The following is a 24913-nucleotide window of genomic DNA, read 5'->3' on the forward strand; positions in this document are numbered from 1 at the left end:
GGGCTTAGAGGCAAATCCAACTAGCCCAATTAATATAAGAAAGAATATTAAGCCCACATCCAGAAAGATCTAAAACGCCCCATTAGGCGATACGAGGCCAAGGCGTGATCAATAATCACGTGTCAATATCCAGAAAATAGATTTAGTATTATTGTAAATATCTCCTTCTTCCCTGTGTGAATGGTCGACCTGAGAAGGAAGAAACCAACTTCCCATAACCGCCATAGCTTGGAGACCAAGGTTCTCATCCCTACTTTCACGCTGTGTTACCAAAGAAGGCGCTGTGGACCGGATTTCTAGGAATCCTTGCTTGGAGAAGAAGACTAGATGCTCTATAAATAGCTCCATACTTTCATTTGTAAGGAGATCCGAATTCTGACTTAAAAAACTCCCAGGGTTGTTGGGATTGAACCAAGTGTAACCGCATCATTTAATCAATAATACAAACCCCTTTGAGTTTTTACCAGAACAATAGATAACTAACAGGGGTGCAAATAGAAACCGCAAGAATATATTTGGGCTTGAACAAAAAGTATATATAATGTAAAATCACCATCACTCGCCGTGTAGAAACCGGAATCAATCATAATACTCGTTTTCGTTGCGTCATCGTCATCATCGATTTTCTTCTTCATCAATTAATTCACCATTTTTATTTACTATTTCACCAATTTTCTACTTCAGAGACAACAACACTATTGACACCGGTTCTCGATCTTAATATGTTGGAGAAGATCGGGTTGCCATCAAAGCCTTCGCTTCGAGGGAATACTTGGGTTGTTGATGCTTCTAATTGCCAAGGATGTTCCGCAAACTTTACTTTCATCAATCGCAAGGTTATTATTCCCATTAACATTGTTTCAACTTTGTTAATTGTTTTAATTTTTTCAATTTGAGAGAAAATTCATAATTTATTTTCACTCTATAATGATTAATTTTGTATGGGTGTTGGTTATGTTCTTGCTCATTTATTCATGCAATAATTAATATTTGTAGCTTGTATGAATCTTTATGCTAGCTGGTTTATGGCTTTGGTGTTTGAAGATTGTTTGTTTTCTTGATTTAACATCTTTTTTATAGCGCGAAAGTAGTCAATTGTGCTGATTGATTTTCTTGATATTATTATTAATTAGTTAAATGTAGTGATCGTAAGATGTGTGTGTGTGTGCGCGCGCGTGTGTGTCTGTAATGATGAAGTAGATTGCTACTAACAAGAGTAATTTTGTGCTGTGAAGAATGAGTCAAATAGTTTATAAATTATCTTTGCTCTATGAAGCTATGTTTAACATGGAAGTAGATTGCACGATGTAACTGTAACTGTGTGCCGCTGTAGTGGATGTGAGCCATTTGATCTTGAATCAATGGTAGAGATTGTTTAGTTGTATTTTATGAAGATGTAATATGAACCGTTTGATCACAAATTGATGGATTAGATCTACTATTGCGTGTAACTGTGGCCTTTTTCCACAACATAGAATCTTGGTACGTTTAACATATGATCGATTGCTGCTTAATTTCCTCTTAGGAGAATGCGTACAAGATTTCGTCTCCTATTAATTAATGAAAAGTTAGTGAGAATCCATTTTCCCCTGTGCATTGGATGTAGGAGTGGAAATAGGTTAGATTGAACTAAGTTTTTAAAACCTGAACTATATATCAAACCTAACACCCGAGCTATATGCGCTATTTTACTTAAATTTTAGTCCCAAGGGAGCAAGTAATAAGACCATCAATGAGATGTTGCGATAATCCCATCCCTAATTGCATGTGTAGCTTCCCTTAAATTGGATAACTCACTGTGTTTTCTATGTTACCCAGTTTTAATTATTTTATCAATCTTTAAGCTTCATGGAATCTTATTAAAATAAATGAATGATATGTTTGTTAATTTCAAGATTTGATATGAAAAACGAGATGCCGAATACTGGAAGGTGATCTTCCATGTTTATTATAATCTGATTGAACTCAAACCAAAATCTTTGTCCCAATTATTAATGTTTGGAAAATTTCTTTTTATTTTTCAGCACCACTGTAGAAGGTGTGGAGGCCTGTTTTGCAACAGTTGTACCCAACAAAGAATGGCTTTACGTGGACAGGGTGATTCGCCTGTACGTATATGTGAACCTTGTAAGAAGCTAGAAGAAGCAGCACGGTTTGAGTTGCGACAGGGACGCAGGCCTGGGAGAGGTATCCCCCCATTTTTTGTTAAAACCATGACTACTTCCCGTGCTTGTTTGTGTTAGAGTATCACTCCTTCATTTTGTTTTCTTTATTACCACACATTTCCATACTTTTGAATATTCAATCCAATTTCTCCAGGAAGCTTGAAATCAGCACCTGAAGATGAAATTCTTGACCAGATTCTTGGTAAAAATGATGAACTCCTTTCATCAGGAAAGAAGTCAACCAGTGACAAAGGTCGTGGTGGCCAAAGATCGGCCAGTGTCGCATCTTCTTCAAACACTAAAGGACTTTCCATTAATGACGATGAAGATATACAAAAGATCGTATCAAATGAAACAACTAATAGTTTAGGTATTGAAGTGGGATCCACCACTCCTGATGAGTTACGTCAGCAAGCTTTGGCGGAAAAAAGTAAGTATAAAATTCTAAAAGGAGATGGGAAATCTGAGGAAGCCTTGAGAGCTTTTAAGAGAGGAAAGGAGCTTGAGAGGCAGGCAAATGCTTTGGAAATTCAGCTAAGGAAGGAGGCTCGGAAGAAGTTGTTGCCTTCAGGAAACTTATCTGATATGCATAACAAAGACATTCCTGGAGAGTCCGACAGAAAAACAAAGTCACTTCCACGGACGGGTAAAGATAAGGATGATCTTACTTCAGAGCTTATAGAGCTGGGATGGTCTGATAAGGATCTACACAAAGAAGATAGAAAGTCGGCAAACTTGAGTTTGGAGGGTGAATTTTCATCATTAATTGGAGAAACCTTTGGAAAGACAGGTGAAGAAAAGGGCAGCAGGATTGACAAGACTGAGGTTGTTGCTATGAAAAAGAAGGCTCTAATATTGAAGCGTGAGGGTAAGCTTGCAGAAGCTAAAGAGGAATTAAAAAGAGCGAAAATTCTAGAAAAGCAACTGGAAGAAGAGGAACTCCTTGCTGGTGCTGAAGATTCTGATGATGAGCTATCAGCATTAATACGTGGCATGGATGATGATAAAGAATTTCCTGATCTGCATGATCGTGAGCATGCTTTTGATTTTGATAATCTCTTGAACATTTCTGATAATCTTGACAGTATTGTTGAAGTGACCGATGATGATTTGATGGACCCTGAATTAGCTGGTGCTTTGGAATCACTAGGTTGGACTGAACCTGAAAATACATTTTCCAAATCTCAAACCTTTGACAAAGAAGCGTTACTTAGTGAAATTCAGTCATTGAAAAGAGAGGCTGTCAATCAAAAGCGAGCAGGTAATACTGAAGAAGCAATGGTGATATTGAAAAAGGCTAAGTTATTAGAAAGGGACCTTAACAATGCTGGATCTGATGACGATAGTACCATGCTACAAAAATTCACTCCTGTTAGGAAAAGTGAAATTACTAGCAATGAGAGAAATAATAATGTCGCTAACAATGCCAATTCCGCGGTGGCACCAAAAAGCCGGTTGATGATTCAGAGAGAGCTTTTGAATTCAAAAAAGAAGATTCTCACATTGAGAAGGGAAGGGAAAATGAACGAAGCAGAAGAAGAAATGCGGAAGAGTGCAGTTCTTGAGCATCAGCTGACGGAGATTGATAATGCTCCAAGCCATAAATCACCATTGATGAATAATGTCCTGCATGCAACGAGTAGAAATCAGCCACTTGAGGAAGGAAGTGAAGATGATGTAACAGATAAAGATATGTCTGATCCAACATATCTTTCACTCCTTACGGACTTAGGTTGGAATGATGACAATGATAAATCTTCCAAGTCTTCAAACAAGCCTTCGAAAAAATATGATGATAATTTTATTCCAATCAATGATACTTCTCTAAGTCAGCATTCTACAAGTGTCCTTGTTGAAGCACCAAGAAGAAGTAAAGCTGAACTTCAGAGGGAACTCTTGAGCTTAAAAAGGAAAGCCCTTGCTTTAAGGCGGGAAGGGAAAGCTGAGGATGCGGAAGAAGTTCTTAAAACGGCCAAAACATTAGAAGCCAAGATAGAAGAGATGGATGCTTTGAAGAATAAAGTGCAGGTTGAGGCTCCTGCAAAGAAAGAACGCTTCAATTTTCCAGTTGACATGGCAGTTGATGAAGAAAGGGATGTGGTTGTTTCAGAAGAGGATATGCTTGACCCAGCATTGAATTCACTGCTTACTAATCTGGGGTGGAAGGATGAAGGATTTGAGCCTGTGAAGGAAGAACCAGTTAAGGAAGCTACTAGCACCATTACAACTTCAAGGAACAAAGGAGAAATTCAAAGAGAACTCTTAGTATTGAAAAGGAAGGCTCTTGCTTTGAGGCGCAAGGGAGAAATAGAAGAGGCTGATGAAATTTTAAAGATGGCCAAGAATCTCGAAGCTCAACTGGAAGATTATGAGAGCCAGAACAAGGACTTGTTACTGAATGCTTCCAAGGAAAAAAAATCTGTTCCGTATGAAGCAGCAATTGGCTTAGAAAGAATCAACGATGAAACAAATATTCCACTTTCAAGGAAGTCAGATAATTTAAGCCCTGCAACCTCTAATTCTGCAGATGATAAACATCCAATATCTTCTCAGGTGAGTGCTTCAAGTGAAAATCTTGCAAAAAGGATGAAAGTGGAAAACATCATTGGTCATAGCTCCTCAACTGGCCACTCTATGCATATGCCAGATTTACTTACTGGTGATGATTGTAGCAGTTCTGAAGTATTGTCTAAAAAAAACAAAGAATATAAAGTTGGCTCTGCTAATTCATCTCAAACAGGTCCTACTATTGGTTTGGACTCCTCTGTGAATCTCAGCCAAGAACTGATATACAAAAGCAGTGTTGCAACCCAAAGAATAAAAGTGACTGATGTTGATGAAAAGCCAAACACAAATCAGTCAAATGCCGTTCCAGATTATGCTTCTCAGGATGACCTTTCCTTGCGCCAAGAAATTTTGGCTCATAAAAGGAAGGCAGTTGCTTTGAAAAGAGAAGGGAAACTAACAGAAGCCAGGGAGGAGCTCCGACAGGCCAAGCTGTTGGAGAAGAGATTGGAGGATGGAAGTACACAGCCAAACACTGCCTCCACTAGCAATGAGGATGGAAGTACGCAGCCAAACACTGCCTCCACTAGCAATGTTTCCAATGCATCAAATGCTGTGCCAAAGAAACAAGATTCACCGAATGCTGCTGTAAAACCATTGACTAGTCGTGATCGTTTCAAGTTGCAACAGCAGTCTCTGGCACACAAACGTCAAGCCTTAAAGCTACGGAGAGAAGGCCGAACAGAGGAAGCAGAAGCTGAGTTTGAACGGGCAAAGGCAATTGAAAACCAGTTGGAGGAGTTGGCTGCTCATGATGCCAATAAGTCAGATACAGGAGATGATGTGAGTGTTGAGGATTTTCTTGATCCTCAACTCTTATCTGCTCTGAAAGCTGTTGGACTTGAAGATGTAAGTGTTGTATCTAAGAAAAGCCCTGAAAAACAAGAGTCTGTGAAACCCGTTGCCAAAATTGAGAACTCTAACCAAGAGAAAATTCAGCTAGAAGAAAGAATCAAAGAAGAAAAACTGAAGGCGGTCAGCTTGAAACGATCAGGAAAACAAGCTGAAGCTTTAGATGCTCTTCGACGTGCCAAAATGTATGAAAAGAAGCTGAATTCATTAATATCTGGATGATGATAAAATCAATATTGCTACTTCAAGGTGCAAAGACCTCCTTTGTTCAAGCTGATAGTTTTTCTTCTTTTTATTAGCTTAATTTGTGAATTTTCATTGAAGGAGGAATAGAAGGTGCTATATTATGTTCATAAATATTGAGGAATACACACACGATCATTCACTAGTTTTTCAATTTTCATCTGAAAATTGTAAATGTGGTTCTAAACATGAAGATAATGAATGTTGTATATGTTTATGTGTTGTTTTAAATAAGTCAATTTCTACAGCTGACATATTGCAGGAATGCCACCATTCAGATGACATATGATTGCTTTTCCGTATGCAAGCATAAACGTTGTTATGTTGGTATCTTTCTCATTTCCATGCACATATTTTATTCTGCTACAGAGCTAACTTGTAGCCTTGTAGGATACATTATTTTGCTTAAGCTTAACCAGTATTTTTTGGAGTTGCAAATATTAGGACATTAGTTATGTTAATATTTTCTTATTCACAAATCCGATCCTTTAATGCTTAGCTCAATATTTCTTTTGTGAAATCTATGCAATTTTTTATTTTTATTTTTATGGCATCGATATTTTTTGTATTATTATCTCGGGTGACATCTAGGGTGAATCATTAAATAAATGGTTCACCGGTGGACCACTTTGATACACCGTTAAATTTTATTTAAAGGTTTAGATGAACTCGAGAAAAAAACGAGAAACCGTATTTTTGCGGTTCCTTCTACCCAAAATCCAACCACCGCCAGATTTGTCCCAAACCACCCTCCACCACCCAGCCTCCACTCATCTCCCCTTGAGTTGTGGCAACAAAATGCGTGTTTGTTTGAGTGGTGCTACGGAAACAATGCTACCATTATTTTTCAGAACCAGCCCATTCAATTAATTACTTTGTTTGGTTATGATTTTTTTTTGATACAATGTTTGTTTATGATTTAAATCGTACATAATATGAGAGACATTTATTAGGGGTATTTTTTATTTCATGTTCTTGTCATTGGTTTTATTCAGGAAAAAAAAATTAATGGTGTAATTTATTGAGGGCTTTTGCATATCCAATAGGGGAAAAATGAGAGTGGAACAGAGAATTATTGTGTTATTTATGACTTAACCGGAGAAAAACGAGTTGCAGTTGTGATGAGAAATCAAATAACAATGAGAGAAGAAAAGAAAAAGTGCAGGCGATGGAGAGAGAAGCCTGCTTAGGGAGGGAGAAAAATGATCTGGTGTGGTGATTCATATAAAGTGGTACACCGGTGAATAGAACCCTCACCCTAGAATTCACTATTATCTCGTGGGAAAACTAATGGCGCAGAACTCAAGGGGGCGGAGTTTCACAAAACCGAAAACTGAGAGAAAGAAGGGAGCAAATTCGGATCAGTTCTTCCCACGTTCAGATGAAGTGGTTCTGCGTTTCAATGGATTGACACACATTTTGAACTGATAAGTTGGAACGGGTATGTACCGACTCAGCAAAAATATCCGATAAAGACTTGGTCTGCCGAATATTTAACATGTGCTTAATTTGGAAATCGATCGCATTTAATGACTTGTTAAATACGTTAATTAATTAAAAAATAATCAATTTATGTGACTAATACATCACCAATGCTAGTGGTGATTGATGTTGGACTTGGTAGGGAGAACCACGGTTCGATCTCCCGCAATTGCGATTGAGAGGAGGCTGAAATCATTTGATGTCAGAACTTACCCTCAAACCAGATTAGGTGGTCCAATGGGCCGGATACTGGTGGTAAAAAAAAATTCACCAAGGCTCATGCCCGACCCGAGCCAGATGGACGGCGGAGCGCGTTCGCAATGTTTAAGGGTAGTGCGTGGCTTTTCGTTTACAAAACAGGATACCCTTTGGGGTGGGCGCACCCCAAATAGTCACCTTTGGAATTTGGATATATAAACAGTAATAAATAGTGCGATCTTATTAATGTGGGACTTCTCTCACTTTTTTCAATTCACGCTTTAATATTTTTAAGTCTCAAGACGGATCTGGATCCTCTCTAGCCCTTCGTCTTATGTTGCTCATCCTGCTCTAATTTGGGCCATTCATCTATGTACTTTTTTAATTTATGGGACAATCAACCGTTGGATTAACAAAATAAAGAAGGGTCGGACAAAAAAAGGCCCTAGGGGATTCAATTCCTACTTGGTGTTTATCCTTTCATTTTCCAACCAAGTTTCTTCAACTTCCACACATTAATTGTGCTCATATTCGAACAATATATGCTACAGACTTATAGGTACACCTGCTTCAAAAAAAAAAGACTTATAGGTACACCCATAACATGGTTGTTAAATAAATAACAACAATCATTGTGTTTTTTGCTTCACAACAATCACTTTAGAAGATCCATCTAAAAAACATACTTCCTCCGGCCTTATATATAAGCAAAAGTCAACAAAAAATTTTGGCCTTAAATATAAGCAAAAATTACAAAAATCAAGTTTATTTAATGCTATTTTTCCAAAATTACCCTCATTAATTGTTCTACTTTTTAAAATGATTGTAGAGTTCCGATACAAATTTAAGGCCATTTTAGGAATTGTAGTAGAAATTTTACATAAAATCAAGACAAAAAAGTATCTTATTAATAAGTGTGCAAATCAGAATATTTGCTTACAAAAGAGGTCGTAGTAATATCTAGAATGAATCCTATGTTGCTAATTGATTCGTCTATATATCTGTAATCTATCTATCTATCTATTGAATTGATTAAAAGAAATCTAACTATTGAATCTGTGACCATTACTTGACTTACGGTTTATATTTCTTTGCCATGGCGATGCATCTCATAGCATGCATTTCCTCTTTGAAACCTCAAATCATCCCAACAACAAATGGACAATTTTCTCAATGCTTTAATCATCTCAAATCTGATTCTCTTCGTATAGCTAACAAGTGGGACATTAACCATGTTGAAGAACAAAGGTCTAGCTGTCTCAAAAAACAACCTGTATGTCCAATTTTTACTTCGGCCTTAATTTGCTAGCTAATCTTCTTTTAATTACTTATCAACTTAATTGTATTAATTCCGAATATCCATGAAGTGTCAGTTCAGTGGTAAACTTCAACCGAAGTTTCAAATCTCATTATTCGTAAAATTGTCATTAGTATCATGTTTATTAATAGTAATTCTTCTATCTCTGATTATTTGACAGAGAGATATCATCAGCAGCACTAAACTTGAGGTTGTTAAGCAGGAACTTAGAAATGTTGGTGAAAATTCAGTCAAAGGTTTGTATATGATTGATGCCATGCAGCGGTTAAATATTGATTACCACTTTCAAGAAGAAATTGAAGCATTCTTAACAAGATATGCGTGTGGATGGAATCATCATCGCGATCTTCATGAAACTGCACTTCGATTCAGGCTATTAAGACAACAAGGTCACTTTGTTCCGGCAGGTTAGTCTTTAAATACGTGTTTGGATTAACGGTGAATTCTATCAGGTACGTATAAAGTTAGTTATACTGATGTAAATAGTAATTTAGTTAGGTTTTTTTTCTTTTCTAATTTATCCTTTCTTAATTTGATGGTATTTACCACATGCAAATTCAAAAGTTTGTTACAATGCAAATCCACTTGAGTTCGACCCTATACGGGTTGTGGGCTACCAGGTCTTAAACGAGTCAATTTTTTATTTTTAAAATACTAAAATTTTGTATAAAAAATACTATTAAATAAAATCAACTTGTGACCCTTCATGAATATGCATGCATAACATGTGATCAGCTTGTATTGGTCAAACCATTCATGAAATTGAAATGAAAACAAAATATGTTTATATCTTTAGTAACAATGGGAATGCAGTTATGGTGCGTGTGCAAAATTCGTTATTAATGTCATAATTAATCTATGAAAAAATGGTGATAGACTCAACAAATCATAGTTTGTCGTGTTTAGGAGGATAGCAACTTATGCATCATGTTACACTTCCAAATTTGGATATGAACCACACATATATATACTAGTAGTTTCAAAAGCAACATGTGATGCATATACTGTATATTATAAGGTAGGGTTACTGGGGTATTATACTAGTAGTTCCAACAGACATGATCACAATCAAAGTCCAATAATAGCTACACGAGTAACGTGAAACTCTGACCTTTTATTTAATTTGGATTGGATGTGTTTCTAATTTAAGATTAATTTAATTTTAGAATAGTGAGTTATCAAAGACTTTTTCTTTTAAGTGGTTGAAAGCGACGAGTAGTACTTTAACTTTGAACTGTCATAGGTGGTGGTCTAGTCCTATGCTTTGTTTGGGCTTTGTATAGTTTCTTTTGGTCCTTGTATTTTGACTTTTTTGTAACCTTACTTAGTCTTCCTTGGTACGTCTTGTGCTGAGTAGACTTTTGTTTATATAAATATCTCATTTTGGCTTGTTCAAAAAAAAAAAAATAGTGAGTTATCATTTTAATTTGTATGTTTATTTGAGATTTAAAGTTGTGTATGCTAAAGTATTTAATTTTAGATGGAATATGCAATATGTAATTTGAGATTATTAATGTAATTGTCGTTTAAAGTAATATTGTGTCTGACTCTAGATATAATGTTTACGAGGGTTGAATCTGCTATAAAAAAATTAGTAGCGTAACTTTTTACCGATTGATTTTCACACACACAAGCTTATAATTGTGAAGTTGTAGCGAATCAAAATAATTTGGTTATTGAGAGAGAAAACACTTATTATAGTAATACATTTGAAACTTAATTCGACATATATATATAATTTTTTTTTATTTGTGACTATATACTACTAATTGATAATATATTTCAGTATTTTTGTTTTTTGTTCTTTTTCATATAAACAAATGTTATTAAAAAAATAAAAATCAATACAATGTCGATTGCTCCACCAAAATAATTGTTAATAGGATTAAGTTCAAACATTGTATTATTGTCAGTAAAAATACATTGTTATTGTAATACATAGTAAATAAATATAATAATATGCTCAACAAAATATAAGAATACACAAAAAAAAAAAAATTACTATTGATGTTTAAAACTGAAAATCTTGAATACATAGTATAAATTTTAGTTTTGCAAAATGCTGGTTACAGCGAAAGTGTGATCACGAAATGCATCACGACAAGCACAAATATATATGTAGTGGGACCCTTTTAATCTCATCTACCCCATGTATTCAGTCAAACACCATATCTAATGGCTATAGTTAATTCGTGAACTGTTCGTGACGAGTTTTTTCGCTGTATATAGCATCATCCTTTAGTTTTTTTTTCTTTCTTCTTTTCTACTTTTTATTTATTCAACATACGGGCTACATGCGGCTCATACGGAGAAACCCATTTTTTAAATCGGTTTTTCAAACTGGACTAAAAACCCTATATTTTATCGAGCTTGATGGGCCGATGCATACGAGCTACCCCATTGCTCTTACATCTAATAAATTTGACAAATTATAGCTTGTCACTAAGATTTTGGTAACAACTACACACTTCATAATTTTATATCAAATTATGGTGCAAAAGTAATTGTAATTCTATTAAATTCATTGTAATTTTTTTTCCCAAGGAGTTGAATGACTTGAAATTCATCTTTTGAAGTGAATAAGTGGGAGATCCCATATATGCATCTTCCTTTTGACGGTACCTCACTTTGGGTGCTACTTCATCTTTGTATACTCCTCTTTGTTGGCAATGCTATTAGTTGGTTTGGTTATTTCAAGGTTAATTTTGTAAAAAGTTTTAAGCTCAGTAACCTTTAGCTTAAGGGGGTAGTATTAGAATAAGGAGGTATTTTTGGTTAGGCACAAGCCTAAATGTTATATATTTAGGCACACATACAAAGTTTTAAAAAAATTAATAGAAAAGATAATGAAATGATGTGAAACGATGTGTGTCCCAAATATTTTTTATTTGAGTTTGTGCCTATGTTAGAATTCCCCTAGAATAAGATGTTTTGAATTTATATTATTAAGTATGTTTTTTGTTTGACAAACTCTCGATGCTCGTCGTGAGTTACTGAATTTATATCATTGAGTCTTTTATGTTTTTAGGGTAGTCATTTTAAGTTTGCTAATTCCCTTTGTAATGCTTATTCTCACAAGTTATGCAATTCATATTGAAATTCTAGCCTCCTTCTGTATTGTTGACGATTTCAAACAATATTGGGAGATTAAAGAGTAATTGCTTCTTTGTAATAATTTTTCTGAATATATATTGGGAGATTAAAACTAAAAGGATGATTTGTCATTGGAAATTAATATTACAGAGGTTTAACAAGTTCACAAACAAGGAAGAAAAGTTCAATCCAAAACTAGGTGAAAATATAAATGGAATGATAAATTTATTTGAAGCCTCACAACTAAGCATGGCAGGGGAGGACATACTTGATGAAGCAGGAGAATTTAGCAGGAAGATCCTAAAGGAAAAAATGGAACAATTTGATTATCATGAAGCTATGTTTGTAAGGAGAACTTTAGAATATCCTTTCCACAAAAATTTACCAATGTTCACTTCTAGAAATTTCTGCAGTCATTTATATGGCACAAATGTATGGTTTGGTTCTTTAAAAGAAGTGGCAAAATTGGATTTCAGTTTGTTGCAATGCTTATATCAACAAGAGATTGTTCAAATTTCCAAGTATGCATGCATGCTAATTTGATGGAATAGTTATTAAAATGCAGATACACTATCGGTGTAAAATTATTTTATTCCTGCAACTAATTACAACTCGTTAGTACAACAAAGAATTATAGGATTGTCTTTCATTTAAAATATGTCGAACATGATGTGATAAATCGAGGAGTTGTAATTGGATGTCAGTGTAAAATAATTTACACCGACAGTGCATATCTTTAATCTTTAATTTATTATGTGATTTTCTTTTTTATTTTCTTTTTTGTGCAGATGGTGGAGAGAACTTGGTTTAGTTAATGAGTTACCATATGCTAGAAATCAACCACTTAAATGGTACATTTGGTCATTGGCATGCCTTAGGGATCCTACTTTAACTGAGGAAAGAATTGAGCTCACAAAACCAATATCTTTAATCTACATAATTGATGACATTTTTGATATTTATGGAACTCTTGATGATTTAACTCTTTTTACAGAAGCTGTTTCAAGGTAAATTTCAATCACTTGTTACATTTTTTAGGTGAAAAGAAAAATAAAATTAATGATTAATAATTTTTTTAGTGCAGTTGGGATATTGACACAGCCATGGAGCAACTACCAAGTTACATGAAAACATGTTTCAAGGTCCTCTATGATCAAACAAATGAAATAAGCTCCAAGATCTATTATAAACATGGGTGGGACGCCAAAGACTCTCTTCGAAAGACGGTAAAATTCACCTACAACTGTGAGATTCTGAATTTAAATTTTGGTGAATGTGTTCAGGCTAGCAATATTAAGTGTCACTTTTTAAATATTGATATACATCAAATTATTTATCATTTAAAATATAAAATATGCATTTCAAAAATTCACAAATTGTAGCTCAATTGGTAAAAATGCCAAAATTGTTAGGTCAGATGTCGTGACCAGGATTTGAATCTCGATCCCTCCACTTTGTGTGAGTGAATTTCTAATGACTTGTCATTTCGTCTATTTAACAAAAAATACTTGCATTTCAAATAATTTTATAGTATTAATTAGTTTTTCTATGTATTCCTTCCGGAATATTAGTTACTCAATGTACGTAAAAAATAAACGTTCTCTTATATTAAGTACAAGGTGGTGTGGTAGTAGTATTTTCTTCTTTATCAGCATAAGTAGTTGAATATGAAAGATTTTCAATTTTATGCGGTGGGAGAGTTTGTGCAAAGCCTTTCTAGTTGAAGCAAAATGGTTTGCTTCAGGAAAGTTGCCAAGTGGTGAAGAATACTTAAAGAATGGGATAATAAGTTCGGAGTGCATATTGTGTTAGTTCACATTTTCTTTCTTTTGGGCAAAGGATTAACCAAGGAAAATGTTCATAGAATAGACACAATCCCACCCATTATTTCTTCCCCTGCTACCATTCTTCGACTTTGGGATGACTTGGGAAATGCAGAGGTAAATTATGAGTTAAGACATTTTATGATCATTTGGAGTTTATATTATGTTACTTATATGAGTAAATCAACATTTACTTCTGATATTTGTAAATAGGCATAAAAAAATCATAATTTTGAATGACATTAGATAATTTGGTTTTGGTATTTCTGATAATTAAAGACTAATTTGACAGTAAACAATATAATTCAGGGAAGGGTTTGCTAATAAGTGATATTTTGGGCCGTTTGTTTCAGATTTTTTTTCAAAAGAAATTATTTTTTTATATTTTACTTGTGTTTGTTTCAGATTTTTTCAAAAATCATTTTAGTAGGACGGATGTAGTAGTAAAATGAGATGCATATGAGAAACTCTCTAAATAGTTTTTTTTTTTTTAAAAAAAAAAAAAAACTCTCTAAATAGATTAAAAAATATTGAAGGGGCATCAACCTAACTCGGTAAAACCACAACTTAAACAGATATACAAATAATCTAAATACAATAAAAGTGATCTATTAAAAAAATCAAAGTAAACGCGCACACACCACATGACATTACCCAAAAAATCCGCATACGAGTGCGAAACTAAATAACAAAATATGTCTATTCATAACTTTTAGAGTTTAGAATTATAATTTGCTATATATATTATATTGAGTTATTGACCAATAATTTGCACATGCTATTGTGACAATATATACAAAGGACGAAAATTACCAACATGGGAATGATGGATCATACGTGAGTTGTCTAATGATGGACCACCCAGAATACTACTGTACAAGAAGAGCAAAATATGAGGTTATGAGTAAAGTATCTAATGCATGGAAAAGCCTCAACCAAGAGTCTATTCTTGATATTCATTTCCATAAAGCATTCACAAATGCATCACTAAATCTTGCAAGGATGGTACCATTGATGTATAGTTATGATGATAAGCATTCTCTACCGGGGCTAGAGGGCCATGTTCATTCCTTACTTTATGATAAACTTTTTTAATTTGTTTGGCCATAATTTGTTTCTATATATGAGAACCATGTTTATCATAATTAATTTGGATTCTTTATAATAAACATGGTTCTTGTATTTGTTGGGTTCTTTGTATTAATTATTTGTATCATAAATTTAAAATTGTTTTAGCAAACGATTTGTAGTGTTACAATATGGAATTGATATTTTCTGAGTTTGTAGTGTTTTTTTTTTGTTGGATAAAAGTTAATATTTTTTTTTGCAAAAAAATTAACATAAGAGATCAATATTGTTTATATTGTAAACAGAGATATCTATAAAGACTAAAGCGAGACATTTATTTATTAAGGGATCAATATTGTAAACAGAGATATCTATAAAGACTAAAGCGCAACATTTATTCATTAAGGGATCAATAAAACTCTTTAAGGGACCAAAATATTACTAGTAATTAAGTTTATGTGACATCTCTGTAAAAAAAAAAGTTTTTGTGACATCAAAGAGAATAGAAAAAATGTCATAGCTAACACATTTTGTAAACCCTAATCCTTTGTCAAGTGCTATATGCAGTGGCGATTATGCCGTCTGGCAAGCCCGGCACATGCCTGGGCTGCTTTTTTTTTTTTTTTTTGTAATAATAAGAAACAAGAAAAAAAAAATAAAAGAAAGAAACGCATTTCATAAAGGTACCGTACGAAACATATTTAGTCTCTAATGTTTATTTTAGGTTTCAATTTGGTACGTTATTTTTTAAAAGTTTCAAGTTGGTTCCTTATGTTATTGATCTCAACATAAGTTGGTCGTTTTCGTTAAATTTTGAGTTAATTTTTTCTAACTTTTTGTTAAATTTTGAGTTAATTTTTCTAAAACATTCACATAGTACTCTCCTAAGTGGTCTACGTACACAAATTCATTAGAAAAGTCGACGATTTAAACTAAAATTTGAGGAAAATGACCAACTTGAAACTTTTAAAAAATAAGGGACCAAATTGAAACCTAAAATAAACATAACAGATCAAATATGCAATTAATTCTAATTTTTAACAACCTAAAACCTTCTCAATCTATAATCTTTGTTTGATGACTTGATGGTGTTTTGAATTTTAAAATTTGTTAAGTTGTTTTGATTGTATAAATAAGTAGTTTAATATAATTATATACGTCGATGTGGATTCAGTTTTCATTGTAGTCTCTTATTTAGTTGAGCCTTAATTATATTGGAAACATGACTATACTCTTGCATGTTATTTCTTGTTTAAAAATTTCTTCCAAAATTAAATATTGAAAAACAGAGTTTAAATATTTCTATATTCGAAATTTGGGTTGATAAAATTCCCTCCAAAAATTTGCCCAGACTCCCTAACAATCCTGGAGTCGCCACTGGCTATATGTATACAAGGAAAAGGGAAACCTAACCCTTAAGAAAAAAAAACTAAAAGAAAAAACGATAATCATCCCGGATACCAAACTGGAGAATGACCTAAGGATTCCTAGTAGAACTAAGCCAAAAGTTTAAAACTACAACAAACCCATTTATAGTTGGTTATAAAAAAATTCTGATTTGAAAAACAAAGAAAATACAAAGGATAGAGTAGATAAATAATGGGTTTGTTTGCACTTGCAAAGATTTATCCAACAGTTTTCGCACCAACATGAAAATAGATGTTCAATTTGATGTTTTTCTTCAAAGAAAAGACATTTTTTTGACAAATTCAAAGAAAATACGTATTCAGGAACTCAGAAGAACAAGAGTCGCATAGAAGAGAAGAAGCAGAACATGGATTGAATGGGTAGCGCGCACATGAGTTAGAATTTGGTGATATTATTAAAGATTGTAGGAATATGCTTAACTGTTTATTTTAAAAACTCTTATGTTAAGTTTATTATGAAACTAAGTCAATAATGTTTTTTATGTTTTAGCGAGAAAGGTCCGGTCCTTAACTAATTTCCACATATTATCACAAATATTTACCTTTGTATTTGTGATATTATTTTAAATAAAATGTAATAGATATGTTAGTTTATTTTAAAAAAAGTTTATGTCACTATCAATAATCAATATATATACATCTTCAAAAACTTTTGGAAACATCGTAAATGTTGTGAATTCGATCCGAAAAACCATACCAATAATACTTTTGATGTGTGGGATAAATGAATTGAAGCAACCAAAACAAAATGGATGAGCAATAATCAATAAATCAACAAAAAACTAGAACTACCAAAAGCGATATAAACTCGATGAAATTGTTTATCGGGTTCAGTTAAAACCGACCTACTCTGGGGGAGAGAGACCCTCCAATCCACTATCAAACTTCCTTCTTGATTACAAAGATTCATTACAAAAGAGTTGCAAGAATTAGACTTCAACCCTAATTTTACCATTTTCCTAAATCTCTTCCCGTGACCAAGAGATTTCAACGATAAGTGATTACAAGGTGTTAGAAACACTTCCCCAACCCTAGAATATACCTAAAAGGAACCCCTTTTGATCCTAGATTGATGTTGGATGAAGAACCCTAAAAAACCTCACATTTTCTCTCTCTTGCGGTTGCAGAAACGTGACACATATATATATAGTACTGCGCAATTTTCGTTCGGGGCATAGGAATTTTCGCCCGGGGTGGAAAAACAGCAAGTCAGCTCCTGCTGTGCTGAAATTTTCGCCTGGGACGAAAAAAACAGTTTTCTGCTTCAATTTAAAGGCAAATTCAAACAATCTTCATCTTGCCTTCAAATTGATGGTGATACCAATTTCCCACCAACCATCATGCTTCCACGCAATATTTCACCACTCCTCTTCGGACCCCGGAGTCTACCTCTCCGTACTCCCGAAAAATTGCTTGCCTCCAATTGCCCTTGGATTTTTAGGACAATCCGCAAGCTACATCGTACCCTCTTCAAACCCCGGATTGTAGCTTTCCGTACTCTTGAAGATATGCTTGCCTCCAACCAACCTTGGAAATTTTAGGTGGTTTCACAAGCTGCAACCTCAAACTCTCCTTGTGTCCAACTACCTCCAACAGTCTGACAAGTTACCAAGCCTGATCACCGTTGCTTCCACACAAGATCTCCATAGACATACCACTTTGGTGTACCTCCACCTCAAACTGAGATTCCTCCACCAAAGCTTCAAACCGGTATATCCACTATGTCTTCCATCTTGTAACTGAGTATTATTATCACCGCCTCTTCAGGCTGATGTCGAGTATTATTCCACTGCCTCGCCTCTCCAGGCCGATGTCGAGTATTATTCCACCGTCTCTCCAGGCCGATGCCGAGTATTCTTATCATCGCCTCTCCAGGATGACCTTTATCGCAATCTCCATTAGCTTTTTACCTTCGAGGTACTGGATAACAACACGCCATGTTTTATCCATCATCTCGAACCTTAAAATTGCTCTTACTCCCATCTTCATTTTCCACAATTCCAAATTGTCTCCGAAAAGTTCCTCGATAATCCATTTTGAACCCATGGTACTTAATCCGTTTAACCCTTTGCCCCACGGTGGGAGCCAATTGTTGGGAATTCGATCCGAAAAACCACACCAATAATACTTTTGATGTGTCAGACAAATGAATTGAAGCAACCAAAATAAAATGGATGAACGATAATCAATAAATCAACAAAAAACTAGAACTACCAAAAGCGATAAAAACACGATGAAATTGTTTACTCAGTTCAGTCAAAACCGACCTACTCTAGGGTAGAGAGAGACTCTCTAATCCACAATCAATCTTCATTCTTGATTACAAAGATTCATTACAAAAGAGTTGTAAGAATTAGACTTTCAACCCAAATTCTACCATTTTCCCAAATCTCATCCCGTGACCAAGAGATTTCAATGACCAGTGATTACAAGATGTTAGAAACATTTCTCCAACCCTAGAATATACCCAAAATGAACCCATTTTGATCCTAGATTGATGTTGGTGAAGAACCCTAAAAAAACCTCACATTTTCTCTCTTGTGGCTGCAGAAACGTGACACATATATATAGTACTGCGCAATTTTCGCCCGGGACACAGGAATTTTTGCCCGGGGCAGAAAAACAACAAGTTAGCTCCTGCTCTGCTAAAATTTTCGCTTGGGGCGATAAAAAAAACAGTTTTCTGCTTCAATTTAAAGACAAATTCCAACTGTAAAATCTTCACCCAAAAAGTACCTAGCATGTTGACCTTAAATTTCTTTATATGCAGGCATCATTTGCATGTATAGTATGCAAAACATGCGATCAGTTTGTATATGGTGCGTGTGCAAAATTAGTTCAAGTATTAGTGTAAATATTAGTTCATAATTAATTGAATTTATAATAATAAATAAAATTAGCAGTTGAACTAGCATATATAAATATGAAATGACATAAAAAAATATGTTTAATTAATATTAAATTTTTCAAGTCTCATATTTTCACATTTGTTGCAATTTTAGTCCTATCTCAATATTTTTTTATTACTTTTTTGCTGTAAAATTAACGAATTTTAATGGAAAAAAATTGTGAATTTTGGTCTCAAATTTGATATTTCATCTTTAGATTCAATGTTGGAGACAGTAAATCACCTTTATAGCCAAAAATCACAATTTTTAGAGTAAAAATATAGTTTGTTGGTACCAAAATTGTAACATGTGAAAATAGAGGAGCAAAAAGTTCAATTTAAAAATAGATTGACTATTTTTTGGCCCACCCACGATATTTTTTCCGGTTCCGCCACTGAACAACATGATGTTACACTACCAAGAAATTTGGATTTGAACCACACATATACTAGTGGTTTCAAAAGCAAAATGTGATGCATATATTATAAGGTAGGGTTACTGGGGTAATATATCAGGGCCTACAGAAACAGTGACGGATCCAGAAACTTATTATACGAGGGGCCGGAAATAAGAACAATAATTTTGAGCCTTAAACATATTTTTTGTTAGTCATTTTGATTTTCAAATTTATCTTTTCTTTGTTAGTTTGGTCCTCAAATATGTTTTATCTTAGTCAGTTTGTCCAAAAATTATTAATAATAGACATATTTGAGAATATTTTGTAATTTCAATACACTTTATTTGACAATTAATATTTCATATATTTAAAGACCGATATATTTTATGTTAGTTATTTATTTTTACCATAACATAATTCATAATACTAAACTAAAGTGTTATAGATAGATAATTAAGACATTATATATATATATATATATATATATATATATATATATATATATATATATATATATCTATATATATATATATATATATATATATGAGGGGGAGGGGTCTTCGCCACTGTCTGCCCCCTTTTACGCGATTTCATATTATGTAATTGTTAAATAGTCAACTCTTTATCAATATTGTGGAACACGTTTCTCTCAATGTAAACCGCGGGACAATATATATATATATATATATATATATATATATATATATATATATATATATATATATATATATATATATATATATATGAGGGGGAGGGGTCTTCGCCACTGTCTGCCCCCTTTTACGCGATTTCATATTATGTAATTGTTAAATAGTCAACTCTTTATCAATATTGTGGAACACGTTTCTCTCAATGTAAACCGCGGGACAATAGTTCATCCTCTATTTGATTACAGAATCTAATCTTCTATGGAAGTGTATATCATTCATGTTGAGTGTATAAGCATTATCTCTAAGTTTTGATTTTTCACAAAAGTATATATCATTCATGTTGGGGGAGCATTAGCAATGACAGATTCAGAGTATATTACTTAAATTTTAAAACAAATGCAACAAATAAATTATGAAATCTATACCTAAAATTAATTATGTGTCACTACAACATTTTAGCTCTACGGCAACCCCTGATTTTTTTAAGCAAAAAAACCGTTCTCGTAGAGTACTATAAGCAACGGTTTTTGTATACTGTAGCGATAGGGTATCAAACTTTAAAAATATTATGCAACAACAAAAAAGCGTTCTCTTATTATACAATTAGAACGGTTTTCTATTGTATCTTTTTGGCAACGACAAAAAACCGTTCGGGTATACTAATATCTAATTATTTAAAAACAAAATATATAAAACCGTTCTTCTTTATGTTGAAAAATTTCACATCATCGTATTACAAGTACAAATCTAAACTACATAGAAATAGAAACTAGTTTTCTTCCATTCTACAAATCACGAAACCCTTTCATATGAGAAGATCAAAATCCCTACTCCAAATCACAAACAACAAATCCCTAAATCCCTTTGGTGCAAAATTATCAATTCCAAGAACCCTAAATCCCTAAATTTCTTATCATTCTCAGTTGATAAATCCCAAACGACTCACAAACCCTTCGAAACTGACTAATCCCTTCTCGATTGGTTTCGTTCCCACTGAATATCCCTCCAATTGAAATTATCCCTGAATATCCCTCTCACGAAGCAAAAATAAAAGTATGAATCCCTAATCCCTCTCCCAGTCACGATGCTTCAATCCCTAATTCCTCTTACGGAGCTTCAATCTCTTAGCCACCGATTCTATTTATTGAATCGGAGTTTAGTTCGAAGCTCAATCGTAGTATCAACAACGCCTCAGCTCGAAGTTTAATATCAATTTCGACAGGTACTGTTCAATGTCTTCCTTTTCCACTTGGTCGTTTCCTCAATAGGCTCACTATTAAGATTGAGGTCTACCATCTTTTGATTTGTCTTAATATTTGGTTTTGTTGAACTCAATTGATTTGATTATTTGATTTCTGTTCATTGAATTTTCTATCACTTCACTTGTTGTTGGTGCACGTTTTCATCCTGCGATTTAACCCTACTAGTTGCTCTGAATCCTGTAGTCTCATTCCCTGCGAAACTATTTATGTTGCTTTGTCTCGTTTCCTTCTCTTCCCTATTGAGATTTGGTACCACACTATTCCCTCGACAACAATCACAAGGGTGTTTCAAGTTGGTATCGCCGCTGCCCCTGGAGACTCACTCAATGAGTTTTCCTTTGAGTTTGAAAACAATTTCAAATACTTATTACAGACCATATTGTTGCATGGTTACTTGTTAGGTATCTCTTTTATGTTAAATAAATCATTGATTTTGTTCAATCTTTTAATATAAAGCATCATTTTAATGTTCTGTTAAATCACTAATTGCTCATTTGAAAGATCATTTCATCGCAATCAAACTTTGATTTGTTTTTTGCATTATGCCCGATCACTTATGTGGCCGATTGTTATATATGATCAAAACGTTGATCAAGGCTTTGTGTGTTTTCTGGTGTTAATTGTTTTTGTAGAGGTGCTTAGTTTTTGGGAGTTTTGTTATAATATAAGGCTTCAGTTCAGGGATAGTGTTTTCGCTGTATTGTGAGGGGCTTAGTTATACTGTACAATTACTCTCAATCAAAACAATATATAAATTTCTTTTCAATTTAGTGAAATGTAAGCATCAAATTGATTAATCAGACTTAGCAAAATTATCATTTAAACAGTTCTCACATTCTGATTAACTTATTTGCATTAAATTGTATCTTAATTAAATGTCTGTTTAGAGGGACCAAGCTGCAGAATCTTCGGATACAGCCTGAAACTGTCTTCAATGTCAAAATTTAGTGAACATCTCCTTTTTTTAGAATATGCTGATTTTTTTCTCCAAACTTGATCCTGGAAATATCCAAAAAGCGGTTTCTTGTTTCTTATCATCGAGAGTCACCTAATGTATAAGTCACGAGCACATGCATCATGTATGTCTACTGTGATGTTTGTACAAAAGAAAATCTGAGTTTTGAATCAGAAGAATTTGATTTTTGTGCACCATACAAGTGTGTAAATATCATTTTAATTGTGAAAACAATTAGTAAGATACAGTAACAATATAAATTTCACCTCATATGCTTTCATTGTTTTGGGAGTTGTTTGGTTATATAGACGATATGAGGTAGGGGTAAATGTATAGAAATAAAAAGAAAGATAAAAGGTAAGAGTCTAGTGGCAAGCCCTGCTATCACAATCAGAGTGAGATATTGTGGTCTTTATTTGGTTTTGAAGTCATATTCTGCGTGTGATCATGGGAGAGGCATAGGTGTGTTTATATGTAGGGGCAAGATGCTTTTTGCTTGCTTTATATATGTTGATTATGTTGTGAGGCAAGTTATTCAAGTTGTTTGAACATGTATTTCTTCTTATTATATTTGTATATCAATTACCTAATCTTTTATTTTAAATTTTGTAAGTCATAGATCCAACCATTAACCATTAAGTGTTTCAATTAGCTTTTTGCTATCTCTTTATTTCTTTTTTGTCACAACTTTCTGCTGTCTCTTGAATTGTAATATTGGTGAAATCTAACTATTTTAATTGAGAATAGGTTATTATTAATTAGCATTAGTCTCTCTACTATCTTGAAGAACTATATGTTTGATGCATTAACAGATGCTGTTTATAGTCCATACTCCAACTCTGCCTTTCTTTGATCAAGACATTTGTTGTTGCTTAAGATAGAGTGTCTTCAAGAAGGTATGTTCCATTTTTCAGTATTCACATACATGAATAGATGCAAGTAGGCTAGACTAGCGCATTTATTTGGTTTAGATCCTGTCTTCATTTTGCAGGCACATGTGGTGTATTTTTTTAATATCTGATTTTCATGTACAAGACTGTTAACAAAATTCTGGTGCAAATAGGATGTTTCTGCTGATGCTGGTTGTTGTTAGGGGTGGTACAGTTACTCTATGTTATAATTATATTCTCTGAATTTTAATTAGATAGTTGATCTGCTCATTGTTTCTTTTCAATTTTCTCTGAATTTTAATTATATAACTTTTATTTTGCAGATGATGAATAACGATATCGATGAAGAAATGCAAGATTTTGAAGATGAAGAGGTGTAGATGTTTAAGTTTTTTTAATAGGATATACATTTTGAAGATGATAGTTTGATGGTGAATGATTCACATTAGGATATACATTTAATATGTTGGTTTGATTGTGAATGATTGACAATATTTAGGACAACTTTATGTTGATTGATGTTATTTTGATACTGTATATATGAAAGATAATCATTTTAGTTTAATAATTTGTTATGTCTTTTATTATTTCATCATATTGAAATTATCATTCTTTAAGTCCAATATAATAATTATTATTTTTAAGAACGTTGTTTTAGATCATATAGTAAAAGGTCTACCAGAACGGTTTTTTGTAGAGCAATGGTGAGAAAGCGTTGCAGTATAAGAAAAAAGAACGGTTATTTATTTTTGCAACGTGAGAAAGCGTTGCTGTATCTAGTATCTGTTCGATATTTAATAAAGTCGAGGGTCTACCAGATCGGTTTTACATTGGACAACGGTTAAAAATTGTTGTGGTAGATAAAAGCAAACCGTTCTCTATATTAGACCAATGGCAACGGTTTAAATTGAGAACATAGAGAAACCGTTGTGGTTGGGAACTTTAAGAACCGTTCTGTTAGGGACTCTAAGAAAACGGTTGTCTTGATGGGGTTGCCGTTGAAAGTAAAAACCGTTTTGAAAGGCTAAGAGAACCCCTCGGTGTAGAACGCCAGGAAAACCGTTCTCGTAGCCTATGGAAACGGTTTTTTAACATTACAAAACACTTTTTTGGCGTTCTTGTAGAATGAAAATGTTGTAGTGTGTATATATAATATATTTCCTAAGATATTAATCAAGGTTTGTCTAACATGAAAGACTTTATCGTACGCGTATAGATCATAATATTATTATAATGAATACGAATTTTAGTAAATTCATCGTTGAATTGAAAGTTTATATCGTATAGATCATCCATAATTACCTCTACTTTACATCTACAAAATTCATCGTTGAATTAAAAGTTTATATCGTATATATTTCCTAAGATCATAATATTATTATAACGAATATAAATTCTCCAAACTAACTCACATCGGCTTATAGGTGAAGATTACCTCTACTTTACAAACATATATTCAAACCATCTTACAACCTTGTGTTATATGACACTTGTTAACAATGTATAAGAAGAAGAATCACTAATTAAAACTAATTAAAACCCAATGTTTCGTATTGTGCTTGACTTGACCCACAGTCCTTTTTAGCAACTCAGCTCTTTCTAAATTGTTTAAGACCAAGCAATGTTGTACCCATCTT

General features: G+C 33.5%; 1 protein-coding gene, 1 long non-coding RNA gene and 1 pseudogene across 2 annotated transcripts; all 3 read left to right on the plus strand.

The window, feature by feature from the left end:
• Positions 1-365: 365 nt before the first annotated feature.
• LOC123918152 lies at positions 366-6090 on the plus strand. Its single transcript, XM_045970128.1, has 3 exons — positions 366-836; positions 2025-2187; positions 2320-6090. Exons 1-3 carry the CDS (start codon positions 723-725, stop codon positions 5802-5804), a joined length of 3762 nt encoding a protein of 1253 aa, XP_045826084.1. The 5' UTR covers positions 366-722; the 3' UTR covers positions 5805-6090.
• A 2382-nt stretch (positions 6091-8472) lies between these two features.
• LOC123918153 lies at positions 8473-14865 on the plus strand (annotated as a pseudogene).
• Positions 14866-20878: 6013 nt separating this feature from the next.
• Positions 20879-23868, plus strand: LOC123918154. Its single transcript, XR_006812704.1, has 3 exons — positions 20879-21391; positions 23199-23282; positions 23378-23868. It is a non-coding gene; the product is annotated as an uncharacterized LOC123918154 (long non-coding RNA).
• The last annotated feature ends 1045 nt before the right edge of the window (positions 23869-24913 follow it).

This window comes from Trifolium pratense, linkage group LG3, assembly GCF_020283565.1.
Source record: "Trifolium pratense cultivar HEN17-A07 linkage group LG3, ARS_RC_1.1, whole genome shotgun sequence".
Taxonomy (NCBI): Eukaryota; Viridiplantae; Streptophyta; class Magnoliopsida; order Fabales; family Fabaceae; genus Trifolium; species Trifolium pratense.